Here is a 15814-nt window from a genome sequence, read left to right on the forward strand (position 1 = left end):
TACTCCCAGTTATTTACCTTTGTTTCTTAAGTGTTTCTTCTTTGTTTCTTAAAACTCAACAGTGTTACATGAAGTCACATGCAATTTTATATAGCAATCAAGAAAAAAAATAAAACAAGTTTCAATCGATCTTATTAATTTTATCTGTATTCTACCCTATTTATAAGAGGCAACCTATTATAAAAACAATGTCCTTTATAGTAAAATTTGCAGTCGTGTATGCAAGAAATAGCATGAGAATACCTGTTGTCCAGTATAGTACATAGCTCTGACATCATACTGATTTTCTTGCATATGCCAAACAGGTTGTAATCTGTGATCCATAACTAATGGAATGAAGAAGAAAAAGATTAAATTAGCTTTTAAGAATTTTTCTCAAAAACCAAATATATGAACATTTATTTCTAACATAATATGCATTTTTTTAAATAATTGTCTAAAATATATACAGCGGAACCTTGGTTGTTGAATGCCTCTGTTCTCGAACAATTCGGTTCCCGAACATATTTTCCGGGAAAAAAAAAACGCCCTGGTTTCCAAACAGGCAAACGGCAACCATGTGCTGAGCTGTAAGGCAGGAAAGCGTCAGTTGCGCAGCAGCAGCCTTCGTTCAGTGCAGACACCTGCTCGAATTTGCAGTGAGTTTTCTTAATTTTCTTTGTGTTTTGTTGTTGTTTTTCATAAATTATTATTAATTAAGCCACCATGGGGCTGCAGAAGAATAGTGATAGCAGCAAAGCTAAAAGAAAAGTTGTTAGAACCACGATAGAGATGAATAAAGAAATCATATTCAAACATGAAAATGGCATTCGTGTCTCGGATCTTGCTATGCAGTTTGGTATGGCGAAATCAACGATCTGTACAATACTCAAAAATAAAGAGGCAATCAATTTTCATCTATATTTTATCTATTTATTGTGTTTATTCTTTTTATGTAAGATTTTATGCATTTTCATTATGTTTGTATATGATCTTAAGCATGAAGTACTGTTGTAAAGGTTTAAATAAACAATTATCTGGTGTTTGGGAATGGATTAATCCATTTTACATTAATTCTTATGGGAAAATGGTTTCAGTTTTCGAACAGCCTTCAGGAATGAATTAAGTTCAACAACTGAGGTTCCACTGTACTTGCTGACTTTCTGTAAGTATTTTCATGCAAGAGGTTACAAAATGCACAGCATATAAGTGCCACATGTGTGTGTATGCAAGATGCATGTTTTAGATCTTGGGGAAAAACAGATTAAAACTTTATGTATGTGACACCTCCAGGCAGTCCAATCATCGAGGGAGAGTGTGCCAACAGCATCGAACGATTGATTCCCTTCCAACTACTAACCATGCTCAAACTTGCTTAACTTTTTGCAAACCATTAGTAGCAGAGGCTCTACCAATCGATCAACCTTAAAAAGTTTTAATAGGTTTGAAGCTAGATGACATATGCATGTTAACCAGTAACTGTTCACATGTTTATGTGCAAACGGCAACCAAAATGGAGGAATGATGGTAACCAGTTCAACAGAACAGTAACCATGAAATACCTAGTCATAAGGTACTTATGACTACAAAGTCAAAAAATGGAGGAATGATGGCAACCAGTTCAACAGAACAGTAACCATGAAATAGCTAGTCATAAGGTACTTATGACTACAAAGTCATAAGCACTATGACTCTGTAGTCATATAATAACACACAGCAAGAAGTTGTAAGGTTTGAAAACAGATGGCATATGGTGTAGACTTTGTTATAAGTACTTGATGATTTTTCTGTAAGAATTTTCATAGTCTCTCTCCTGTTTAAACTGGCTACCACTATTTTTTCCATTTTTCTTATTGATGTTTGAACATTAATTTTCACTCATGTTGATGCTTAGTGGAATAAAAAAGCTAATAATTAAATAACTAAATTTATTTAGCTAATTAGATTACTAAGCCAATATTTTGCCTTGATCACCAAAGCATCTTGAAAGTTTATTTTTCACTTGGTTAGAGTATAATAAATTTAGTTTAATCCTTTATCCAAGTGTGAGCAAACAAAGTTTGCGCCTGAAAGTATCTTCAGGACTTTCAGGCGCAAACTTTGTTTGCTCACACTTGGATAAAGGATTAAACTAAATTTATTATACTCTAACCAAGTGAAAAATAAACTTTCAACATCTTTCTCTAAATCCAGAGTAATTTTTTAAAAAAGGGTGGCACACCATTTGGCAACTCCTATAGGTAGAGATGACCTGCTAAAGCTTCTGCCTGGTATCACAACTTGGGCCTGGCTCCCACTGAAGAGACCTCAATAAAGGTCGAAACTAGTCTGGGTAGTGGCCCTTCCCTTAATGCATAACATTAGACATATCCGCAAGGAAATGTGTTTTGTATTATAGGAGATACTGAGACAGGAGTGTTGGTAGCTTGCTCCACCTTTGCAACGATTTGCCTGGTGTTGTACCACCTTACCCCAGTCCTGAAGATACTTTCAGGTGCAAACTTTGTTTGCTCACACTTGGATAAAGGATTAAACTAAATTTATTATACCAAAGCATCTTCATGGGAACAGAGATATATACTGAGCACATGTACACAAACACACTAGTAAGAAGGCAAATACAGACTTATTATAAAAGACATGCTCCTATAATCCTAACTGGCACCCTCTATAGGTGAGGTGATGGACACTTTTTGAAGGTCTAAAAATGACGTTCCCCCAGATTTTTGACAATGTGATGCTGCTGAATTTGTTTAAGTTTGGGAAATGTAGTGCTGTAGTAAATTCCAAAAATAGTCTTGGTGTTGTACCACCTTACCCCAGTCCTGAAGATACTTTCAGGTGCAAACTTTGTTTGCTCACACTTGGATAAAGGATTAAACTAAATTTATTATACCAAAGCATCTTCATGGGAACAGAGATATATACTGAGCACATGTACACAAACACACTAGTAAGAAGGCAAATACAGACTTATTATAAAAGACATGCTCCTATAATCCTAACTGGCACCCTCTATAGGTGAGGTGATGGACACTTTTTGAAGGTCTAAAAATGACGTTCCCCCAGATTTTTGACAATGTGATGCTGCTGAATTTGTTTAAGTTTGGGAAATGTAGTGCTGTAGTAAATTCCAAAAATAGTCTTGGTGTTGTACCACCTTACCCCAGTCCTGAAGATACTTTCAGGTGCAAACTTTGTTTGCTCACACTTGGATAAAGGATTAAACTAAATTTATTATACCAAAGCATCTTCATGGGAACAGAGATATATACTGAGCACATGTACACAAACACACTAGTAAGAAGGCAAATACAGACTTATTATAAAAGACATGCTCCTATAATCCTAACTGGCACCCTCTATAGGTGAGGTGATGGACACTTTTTGAAGGTCTAAAAATGACGTTCCCCCAGATTTTTGACAATGTGATGCTGCTGAATTTGTTTAAGTTTGGGAAATGTAGTGCTGTAGTAAATTCCAAAAATAGTCTCTTCCTCATTTAAATCTGTTTCTGTATAGCAGGCAGGTTCCCACCCCACACACACACACTGGATCTTGTGATCTATAACCATGGCATGGCCTGTCACCCCAGAACAACTGTAATGTAGATGAAAGATGTATTTTCTGTGTTCTTCTAGACTAGTGTTTTTCAAACTCAGTTGTAACTCATCAGCATGTTAAGATTTCATCAGCATGAAATCAATTTAGTGGGTTGCAGAGATCAATTTTGTTGATGAAGTAATTAAGCCATCATGGGGCCGCAGAAGAATAATGATAGCAGTAAAAATAAATAAAAAAAAAAACGTTTTATAGCTTTAAAACACTTTAATTTGATATTGTAGACATGTTCAAACATAACTATAAAACAGAAATACACACCATGCTCACAAGAATGTTGTTTATTTACACTTGCTAACCTGCCAAATTGGTGAAGGAAATTTGTAATGTTAGCTTTCATTAGAAACCATGAGAGGTCTCTAACATTTAAATGGTAATAAAATCATATTTTATATTACTTTCGTTGCATTTTTTATTTTGCTTAGTTATATATAGAAAAGGTAAGTAGATTTTACATACTGTCTCGTGAAATTTTTGTTTCAGTTCAATATATATATATATTGAAGGTATTTTACTTGGTTGCAGGGACGGCTTGTGCATAGGCACCGAAGAACTGCAGCATCCCCAATTTTTCTCGATATATAAATATATTTATTAATTTATTTATATTTGCTTGTAATGTTTAATTTTATCATTAACAATCCTATACATTTCTCTTATTTTGTATAAAAAATAATAAAAATCCATCTTGTAGCACTTAGGAGGGTGAAGGATGCTAGCAGCATATGCAAGTCATAGTGAGATGCGAGCTATTAGCATAATGCGGCACTGTCCATCATGCAGTTACACTGTTGTTTATGTGCAGGTTGCACCAGTAGTAGAGTGTTCATAGTGCTTATCATGTTTCCTCCATCTCTTTAAATATTTGAACATTACAATTATAGGAATGTTGAGAGTTTATTTTTCAATGATGAGTGATGAGAGCTTTCTCCACCTTTGCAACGAGTTGCCTGGTGTTGCACTACCTTACCCCAGTCCTGAAGATACTTTCAGGCGCAAACATTGTTTGCTCACACTTGGATAAAGGATTAAACTAAACTTATTATAGTCTAACCAGGTGAAAAATAAACTCTCAACTCATGATGAAAGATTGGGAAAATACTTTAAAATAAAAAAAAAGTAAGGAAAACAACTGCAAAGGAAATAATGTAGTATGACACTAAAAAATAACTTTGTAAAATGTTTTAAATCGGTAGCTAAATTATTTCATCCTGGTGAGTGATTTTTTAAAATAGTTAGCCATAAAAAAATGTTTAGATAGAAAATTTTTAAAATCGGTAACATTTATTTTTAAGATGTAATCGAGGGATTGCTGTATATACAATTGTATGAATGAATGTATGAAGGTGAAAAACAATCACAAATATCCATGCCCATGGCAAGATTCGAACATGCAGCCTTTTGACTGGAGAGCGGATATGCTAATCAGGCCACCACTGCTTGTTATTTGTATAATTTTATTTTTATTAACTTCACACAGATTGCAAACCTGTAGTCACATCAGTGTATAGCCATGTAATTAGGAAAAAGAAAAAAAATCTACTGAGATGTTTCTTGAATAGCTGGAGGTTGTAGTCCTTTGAAAATGCGATGTGAGGAAAGCTGTTCCAAATGACAGTTATCTCTGTAGTCTAGAATGAAAGAGGAGGATGAAAATATTGACCAGCAGCTGTTTCTTTTTAAAGGAATACAGGGGAGAGGAAGAATGATGGAAATCAGCTTTAAAAAAAAAATAAGAAATTACAAAAATACCTACAAAAAATACATAAAGCAGAAACACAAAATTTATTGAGAAAACAATTAGAATAAGGTCATTGAGAGAAAGGGTTATCAATTAATGTGGCTGGGGATCTTGGATCAAAATCTGAACTTGAGAACCTCTATTTGGCCTGAACCCAGTTATTTCTTCTTCAAGTTTCTCTTCTACAATTTTTCTTAGCCTCTTCTCATGTATGTTTGTTTTAATCTTACCTGAAACACTTAGTAGAGAAATTCTTCCATAATTCTCAATTCAGTTTTATTTCCTATTTTATGGATCGGTTGCTCTACTCCGATCATCTGGAATTCAACCAAGTGAACATGCCTTCTCGATTATGTGTAGCCATTGTAAAACTTTTATACCTCCAGATTTCAGCATTTCTGGTCAAATATCATTATCATCTATTCCAGCTGCTTTTCCACATTTTTGATTTTTGATAACTTTCTACATCAAGTACTGATACATACTCCTGATTGTATTCCTTCGAACATTTTCTTCCACCTATCACTTCTTGTTTCTTACAGTAATTTTTTTTCAAAGTAATTACTCAAGACATCTAGAATATCTTAATATTCAGTTTTCATGTTGCCATATAGCCTTCAGAATATTTTGCAGCTTTCCTGATATGTATTTTCTATATGCTTACCAAAAATTTTTCCATGATACACTGCTTTGCTTTCTTCTTGCATTTTATTCTCTGTATTCTCTCCGAATATATGCTAATTTACTTGCTAGGAACTTTTTTATGCTTTCTTCTTTTCTATAATTGCCTCTTTAACTTACAGAGTCGACCATGGAGTTGATTTTTCTATCTTCAGACAACTTCACCACTTCCTTTCCTGGCTGAATCAATGAATGTTTTCTTCAGCATTTGCTGAATAAAACATTCATTGATTCAGTAATAGTCTCCAAGTTTTAATTCTTGAATAATATTTTTTATCTGAGTCTACAGTTCACCTCTGAAAGCAGTTCAACTATGATCCTTTTAAAACTTTCTAATACACTTTTCTTTTCAATATGATATTCAATTTTAACCTGCTCAAAATTAAATGGCATCACTTCCTATTTCAAATTCCCTTATATAATCTTGTGTCCTAAAGATATCACTGTCAACAATAACACAGTCAGTGAGATTTTTCTTATTTCTTGTGTCTTCTCTCCATGTACATTTTAATGCTAGTATAGAGTATTAGAAATGACCAGTTCGTGTCCTGAACAAAAATCAAGCAGTACATACCATTATTACCAGTCTGCTCTTTTCTCCAAATTTTCCCCAAACATTTCTGTATTATTATTACGAAACACTTCCAGGAAGTCCAAAGACTTATTGAGGGAGGGCACCTAGTCTACAGCTGTCTCCACCACTCAATTCACCAACTACAATGAACCGCAACTACACCAATGCAATCTACTGCCCACCACCACTAGCATTTTCACAGACAATCACAAACATCCATGTTTGGTGTTAATTTCCTACTCTACTCTGCAAGGACCAACAAAATCTCTGACAAGTACCAGCTTTTCCTTTTTGGCTAAATGCCACATTGCCAGACCAACTTTGCTCATTTAGTATCCAGATATTTCTATTTTTTTTTTATGGTGCAATGACATCAAGGGTCATACCGTACCAGGACACAGCAATGCATCACAAACATCCATGCCCTTGGCATGATTCAAACCTGCAGCCTCTTGGCTGGAGAGTAGATAAGCTAACCATTCAGCCAACCAGTGCAATATATGCACTCTCCTAAGATGGACTGTGTCAGCATGGGAGAAGTAAACCTAAATCATCCCCCATTAGAGAGGAAGTGTTGCCTCTGATCTCGCTGCCTTCCTCAGCAGTGAGATCAGAGGCAACTCATTATAACGAGTCGCTGCTCAATAACAGAGCAGTGACAGTGGAATTTATAAGACAGATAATAATTATTATTATTATTACCCAAGACCCCCATGGAATCAAAGACTCATCTGAAGGTCCTTTTATCATACACACAGCTCATCATACTGTGCTTCAAACACACTCAAATTCTCTGCAGACACCAGATTCTCAGGCAAGGCATTCCAATCATTCACAACTCTGCATGAAAAAAACCTGCTTCTCACTCCCCTACTCACAGCCTCTTTATACAGTTCCCAGGGATGACTCTGGTTCTCCCCTGATCTCCCACTATTTTCTGTAGAACCTCTCCAGCATTAATCCTATAACAACCCCTTACTAACTTGTAGAGTTACTAACTTGGAGATGCAGGAGAAATGTATCAACATTTGGTGAGAGGGACCAGAACAAGGGGTCATCCCTGGAAGTTGAATAAAGGCATGGCCAGAAGGGATGTGAAGACTAGATTTGTTGCTTGGGGAGTGGTGAATGAGTGAAATGGGTTGCCAGATTCAGTTAAAGTGCGTGAGTTAAAGTCAGTGAGTGCTTTTCTGTTAAAGGGTTCAAGGAGAGGAATGAAGGATAGTGGGGAGAGATGGGGGGGTCTACTGCGATGAGTCTGCAGACTCCATGGAGGTGCCAATATAATAATAATAATAATGGAGCTAACCTGTTGCTCCAATTGAGGCTAAGTTAAATGACTGATAAAGAAAAGTTTTAATTTACGTAAAAAGACAACATTTGGTTATATATTTTTTGAAGGTGAGAATGAATTATCTTGATTGAGCCAAGATAAAGAAGTGAAAGGTGTTGCAAATGAAGTACAAAACAAGCAAAAAAAACACAACTGTCATGTTGCTGGTCCTGTATATTTCACTAGTTTTTGTTTCTTTTTGGACTTAAAATTTAAAAGTTTTCAATTTTTTTTAATTTTCAAATTGTTCACTTTTAATTTTTCAAAATTAAAATAGTCCATCTGATGCATCATTTTCCTTCTTTACTGGTTTTATTTATGCTTCATTTTCCATGTTCTCTTACATGTCTTGACTCAGTCAAGTTTAGCTCTGAATATTTTGTCATCTTAGCCTTCTAAAAATATAGAACCAAGTATGTTGCTTTGATTACTCTTTTTAAAAACAAAAATTATGCATTAGTCATATAACTTAGCCTCTTGATGGAGAAATGAGTAGTTCCATTATCTAATAATTATGATTTACTATTTTTTGCTATCAAGTATACAAATCTTCAGGATTCTTTAACTAAACTGAACAACTGCAATAACAAATATGGCAAAAATCACCCAGAAAAAGACAAAAAAGTATGAAAATAGACAAGAACATTGGAAACCTCAACTGCATTCCATTCCCAACAGAGAAACTATAAAACCAGTGATATAGTCCAGCTATTATTATTATTATTACTATGTGACACCTCCAGGGAGTCCAAAGACTCATCGAAGGAGGACACCTACTCTACATCTCTCTATCTCCACCACTCAAATCTACCAACTACACCAACACCATCTACCGCCTGCCACCACCACCACCACTGGTATTTCCACAGACAATCACAAACATCCATGCCCACAGTGGGATTCGAATCCACAGCCTTTTGGCTGGAGAGTAGATACGCTAACCACTCAGCCAACCAGGCCGGCAAGATTATAATAATAATAATAATAAAAAGATATCAGAATAAGCAAAGCTGTAAGGTGATGGCAGGAGGAATAAATTTATGTGGAATAAGAGAGAAATTAACAAAAATATCAAACTAGCAGTATACAAGACTTATTTAACTTATGGATCTCGTCCTTAATGATATCTCTACTTTGACATTTTAAGAAGGTTTGTGTGCACCAATAACCTTAAAAGCTATGCCAGTGGTAGCTAAGCTACTGGACAGGTAGGAAGTAAGATTATGTTATTACTAACCTTGTAATATCATAGTATTCTCTGCACTCCTCGAGAGTACATATCAGGAATTTGATGATAATAACAATTTGGAAGAAAGTTTCTAAACAGAAGCTCTATTACTTGTTAGTTTTCTGATTTGATTATCTCTCTTAGGTGTATAAATACCTCAATCACCTAAAATTCTCCTAAACCTCAACCCACCTATATCTCAGTCTTCTTCCAGTCTTGTCCTGCCAAATTGTTTTGCTAATTTTCCATTTCCCACTGTGTTCAAGTGACCATGATATCTTAGATTATTTCTGTTTACAGACTCTTGAATATTAATAATTATGCCAGTGATGCCATCTATTTACTCCAATAATTTTCCTCAAAATTTTCATATCTGTAGTCCATAAACAATAGTTTTTACTTCTAACCAAGCTCCAACTGTCATTATATTATAATTATTATAACAATCAATTATTGCTATTAATAACATAACATTATAAACAGTACTGATAATGATAATAATTACTAATAACTTTATTATTAAATACAGATATTAAACAGATCAGCTATCATTGTTCTGTGATCCCTGATGATAATAATGTAATGTTGCCAAAATATAGGAACTATTAATTAAAATTATTATAATTAATATTCAGTGTACTTGTAATCTCCTGAAAAATAATAGCCATGAATAGCCAATATATGAGCCTCTCTAGTGGAACAGGTCAGCCTGGTTGGTCAAGGGGTTAGTTTACCTGCTCTCCAACCAACTGTTCATGGGTTCAAATCCCACTGTGAGCATGGATGTTTATAAAAGCCTGTTGTGGATGAGCTTATATAGCTCCTTGAGTTTAAGTCTTGTCTTTTAAGGGAAAAAAAAAAATATATATATATACAGGGTGTTCGGGATAAATTTGACATATTTATAATTAATTATAGTTTTCCGTAAGTTACATGTATTAACACACACTTCTCTTCATTTAAAAGTTTGGACCCTTCTTCATTCATATACAAGATGTCAGAAAGGATGGATAGCTGGAACCCACCTGAATCATGGAAGAGAATAACTTGTATCATGATGATTCGTGCCCGCCATCAAAATAAGGATATTACGACTGCTGCCCAATGCTCCCTGAATACAGTAAAAACAATCAGGCATGAACTAGAGACTTGCAATGGTGACTACGAGGATGTAGCAAGAAGAAAGATCCCTAGCAGATGATCTGATTGCGTTCGTACAGCAGAATTCCTCGCAAATCTGCAGGAACAGGTGTTGAAGAACCCTGGCATTGGAATTCGGGCTTTGTTCGTGGAGTTGCTAACTGTAGTCAAGCCCTGGATAACAAGGGTAGCCAATGGTAGGCCGTATGTATAGCAGCAGGATTCGGCCCCTTGCCACACCTCTGGGAAAAGTCAAAAATGGTTGTCTGAAAATTTCTACGACTTCACCAGTCCAAATGTTTGGCCTCCAAACTCCCCAGACCTTAATCCCATGGATTATTTTGTATGGGGCGCAGTTGAAAAAGACACCAATCGCACTTCCAGTAATACAAAAGCCCAGTTAATGGATAAAATTAAAACAGTTTTTGCGGCCCTTCCCAGGGAGACTGTAGCATCAGCTTGTTCGAGGTTCCGAAGCAGAATTGAAGCTGTGATCGATGCTAATGGTGGTTATTTTGAGTAAATCTTGTTGATAGTATTGTAATTAACTCTGCCTGTAATGTTTTTTTGTCAATTCATTAAATTTAATAGATACAAAGAAGATTTTCTTTTTCCTTACGAAACTGTCAAATTTATCCCGAACACCCTGTATATATATATATATATTATAGTATACTAGGGGGGATCTCCCCCCCCCACCCCAAGTACCGGACTGGTAGGCCAGTTCTCCTTGAATTCTGATGACTCGAATTTTGAAGACTCGCCACTCAGGGTAGCCCCTGAGTTTCAAAAGATTTCAAATAATTTGACAAAAAAACGTGACACAAAAACGTTTCATAAAAAGGCTTATCATTTTATATCTATAGGGTAGATATATAGTATAGTATAAATAGGAGAGGGAAATTCCAATACAAACCCTGGTAGTACACAGCAGCAACTGCTATTGGCCTAAGGCTGAAGACAATTGATGTTAGAAAGGCTCATAACCAGAAACTTACAAGCTAGACCAATTTATAGAACTAAGGGTTGTAACACTGTGATATGGAAAGCAAAGGGAAACTACCACATTAATATCTCTAGAAAAAGAAGCATGGAAACTAGAAACAATCAAAATGAGATCGGTGATGGAACCTACATGAGAGGAGTCATGTCTGGCAGGGGAAGAATCAAGTTTCTCAGGTTGTAAAATGGCACAAACAGAAAGAAGCATAAAACTTACAAACATAGGTACATGGAATATGAAATCCTATTAGAAATGGGAAAACTTGAAATCATCAAAAAGAAAATTAAGAGGCTTAATATAGGCATACTGGGAATATGTGAAACAAGATGGCAAGATCCAGGTGATTTCTGGAGCGACGACTACAAGGATAATATTCTCAGGAAGAGAGAGAGAGGAGAAGTAGGGGTAGCAATAATACTCAAGAAACACTTAGACAAAAAAGTAACCACAATAATCAAATACAGTGATAGAATCATTGCAATTAGCATCCAATCTGAACTAGTAAGCCTGAACATTATAATGGTCTATATGCCTAAGACCAGACACAAAGATGAAGAAATAGCTGAAATGAATGAGCAAATTGAAGATACATGGAACATATTCAAACTAAGAGACAACAGAGTAATAATGGGAGGAATGAAGTTGTAGGTGAAGAAAAGGAGGATAATTATTATTATTATTATTATTATTATTATTCAGGCCTCCATGGAATCAAAAGACTCATCACAGGAGGTCCCCTCTAAGAAACACAAGTCTATTATTATTATTGTTCCGGGCAACTCCAAGGAGTCGACAGACTCATCGAGGGAGGCCCTAACATCATGTCAAGAACAACTATTCGACATTCACACAGTATCTATCATACCTTGCCTTGAACTCATTCACGGTTGTAGCACCCACAACAGACTCTGGAAGCTTATTCCACTCATTCACTACTCTCCAAGTAAAAAACCTAGCTCTAACACCCTTGTCAACCACGCTCTTGCCCAGCTTCCATTCATGGCCCCTAGTCCTCCCACCACCAGTCATATTTTCAAAAATATCTTCTGGATCAATCTTATAGAAACCCTTCAGTAATTTGAATGTCTCAATCATATCACCCCTCCTTCGCCTATCGACCAATTTCTGCAACCCACAAATCTTCAACCTATTCTCATAAGGTTCATTCCACAGACCTGCTATCATCTTGGTCACTCGTCTCTGGATCCTCTCCGCTTCCTCCCCATCACGAAGAAACCCTGATGCCCATAACTGGGCACAGTAGTCCAGATGGGGTCTTATCAAGGCTCGATACAGAGGAACAACAACTTGTTTGTCTCTGCATGTTAAAGTATTTTTCAGAAGCCAAGTGATTTGGTGAGCTGTTTTAGTCACTTTTGCAATGTACCCCCTAAACTTCAATTCCCTATCCACGAACACTCCCAAATCCCTGGCCTCATCAATCTCCTGGAGTACACTTCCACCAATGCGATATACTGCTGCTATTCTTTTCACCCCAAAGTGCATAACCTTACACTTTGCCATATTAAATTGACATCCATTTTTCCTAGCCCAGTCTTCCAAACTATCCAAAGCATCCTGTAAAATTTTGACATCCTGTGCACTCATAATTGCTCTATCCAACTTTGCATCATCAGCAAATAAGTGAACACTTCCTCTCAAATCCTGCAATTCAACTTCTATTCTCCTTGGCTGCAGCTCATCAGCTATCATCAACAATACTCCTCCCCCCCATTTTATTCTCCCTGTCATTCCTGAACACACTATACCCATCGCATTCAATCCCACTAGCTATATCATCTACAGTCAGCCATGTTTCACTAATACCAATAACCTGTGGTCTGGAAGTGCCAACCATGGCCAAAAACTCTTCCTTCTTGTTCCTAATACTCCTAGCATTAGTATACATGAATTTAAGACCCCCATTAGCCCCAACCCTACCTTGATGCCTTATATTAACTATCCCACTCTGATTTGTTGTCCTTATTTGCTCGGGCATATTATATTCATTCTTACATTCAACTGCCTCCCTAAGGACTGTATATCTACTCCCTCCCCCTTAATAAATCTAGTTTCCGTGAATTTGCACATCCACCACATTCAGCCACACTTTCTCAAGTCTTCTTACACCGTAACCATTCAAATGCAAGCCATCCATCTTATATAGATCCTTTCGCCCATCGAACTCACTCCACATGTCCACAAATTCCACACCACTCGTCATACATAACCCACGCATAAAGTCATTCGCAATTATGGCCCTCCTTTTAAACATTTAACTGTCATACCGTGGCAAAAGACTAATCATTCTAACTCTCTCACTCTTTTCTTTTGCTACCTCAAACAATTCATTCAGGTCTTCTATCATTTCCAGTTTGTCTCCTTTCAAATCATTCATACCTGCCACAACAATCATTTCTTTCACCCATTCCTTTTGCTCTCTATTAGACTCGGTTACATCCTTTATGGTCACACCAGGTTGGTACGATTTTGTCAAATCCTCTACTATCACACCTCTTACTAACGAGTCTCCATACAGCACTCTATCCTTCATTTTGATCATGTTCACACTCATACGTCTATTTTCCTGTCATACTTTTTATTATTGGCTGGTTCATTCAGTCGACTTTTACTCATATGCTCTAGCTGCTGTTTTGCCCTTTGTATCACCATTCAACAACGCAATCTCACTCATTGCGTCTATCTCATCTTTTTTATTCTCAGTAAAACCATTAATACTATCATTCACACTTTCTACATTCACACTCTCACAGTTCTCTGGTACAACCTCGCCGTTTCTTGTCATATCCCTATTTTCTTCATTCTGAAGTTTGACAACAATATCACACTCACGATCCGAAATACTCTTCAATTTCTCATTCTCCATACATTTTCTACACACATTCACTCCTTTATTATCATCTAACCACACTCCGACCGCACTCCGCAAAGTGTACATTTTGCAGCTAGTACACTGAATCATCTCTTTTATACTACTGTTCTTTGATAAAGATGGCGAACCATCATTACTGGCCAACGTTTTCCTTCGTACTGGAGCCATACTTACTTGCAACGCATTTTATCAAATTATAAATTATAACACACTAAAAACACACAAAAAGATGCACTAAGAGACACAAGGCAAACAAAACTACGCAATATTAAATAAATTTATCAACGATAACTGAAAATAATACTTATCTTATCCGGAGCTTTCACGAACACTACACACTAAGAATCCCTCTAGCAGCGACAGCCCCAATAAAATATGTTATAAAGACACACAAAATACTCTAAAAAAACTCGATGAGTCTATCAAGACTCATCAAGGGAGGTCCCTCCTAGGAAACACAAAGTCTATCACACCACTCCTCAAATGCATTGACCACTCTCGCTCTCACCACTTCACCAGGCAATGCCTCCATGGCTCAACCACCCTCCATGCAAAGAAACCACTCCTCACCCTCTCTCACACAGCCTCTCCCTTGCAACTTCCAGGGATGGCCCCCTGTCATGACTCCTTCCCGCTGTTCAACCAAGTGAAAGAACTCCCCAGTGTCAATCCTGCAACCACCTCTCAACAGTCCAAAAGTCTCAATCATATCACCCCCTCCCCCCTCTATCCACCAAACTCTGCAGCCCACACTCCCTCAGCCGATCCTCACAACCAACACTGCACAGTCCCAACACCATCTCTGTTATCCACCCCTGTACCCTTTCCACAGTCAATTTATCCCCCTCAAATCCTGGGAACTAGATCTGAGAACAATAGTCTAAGTGTGGTCTGATCAGTCTTATACAACGGAATGATAACCATTTTATCTCTGCAGGTCAGTGTCCTTCTCATTATTGCAGCAATCCTCTGCGTTACCTTCACTATCTTTGCAATATGTCCCCTAAATTTCAGGCTTCTATCAATCATCAAACCCAGATCTCTTGTCCTCTCCCACTTCCTCCAGTCTAACTCCTCCCATGGAGTATGCAGCGTCCCATCGATGTGTCCCAAACCTCAAGACCTTACATTTTGCTGCATTAAACTGACACCCCCCCCCCCCGTTCATTTGCCCATCTGTCTAGCTCATTCAAATCCTCTTGCAGGGCTACCACATCTGCACTATTACTAATAACCCTTCCCAGCTTCACATCATCCACAAATAATCAAATATCCCCTTGCAATCCATGGACAATATCATTGATATAAAGGTTAAACAATATAGGTCCCAGTACTGCCCTGTGGAACCCCACTTGCAACCTTCTGCCTCTTTGATATTGCTCCACCATACACAACTCTCTGATACCTATCGGACAGCCAATCCTGAATCCAGTTGGCCAATCTGACATCCAGACATGCTGTAACTTGAATATCAGCTTATCATGTGGCACCCTGTCAAATGCCTTTGCTAAGTCTAGGAAAATGGCAGCATATGCTTTTCCCTCATCTAATGCTCTTATAACTTTATCATAAAAGGCTAGCATATCGCTAAAACAAGAGCACCCCTTCACAAATCCATGCT

The 15814-nt window shown here is 37.0% G+C and overlaps 1 protein-coding gene across 6 annotated transcripts in view; it reads right to left on the reverse strand.

The window, feature by feature from the left end:
- Window positions 1-15814, reverse strand: part of LOC150099303 (uncharacterized) — a 186015-nt gene that overhangs the window by 156884 nt on the left and 13317 nt on the right. For 5 of the 6 annotated variants that reach the window (XR_016549329.1, XM_090403319.1, XM_090403320.1 and 2 more), the window contains exon 2: window positions 244-326. The exons of the other annotated variant lie outside the window; for it this stretch is intronic. Coding sequence is in view for 4 of the 5 variants with exons in the window: in XM_090403319.1 (XP_090259445.1) it covers window positions 244-324 (81 nt within the window). In the remaining variant the exon portion in view is untranslated. The remainder of the gene's footprint in view (window positions 1-243; window positions 327-15814) is intronic. 6 annotated transcript variants of the gene reach the window in all.

The sequence above is a fragment of the Typopeltis vanoorti genome, chromosome 14 (genome assembly GCF_054136105.1).
Source record: "Typopeltis vanoorti isolate ZY-2024b chromosome 14, IOZ_Tvanoo_1.0, whole genome shotgun sequence".
NCBI lineage: Eukaryota > Metazoa > Arthropoda > Arachnida > Uropygi > Thelyphonidae > Typopeltis > Typopeltis vanoorti.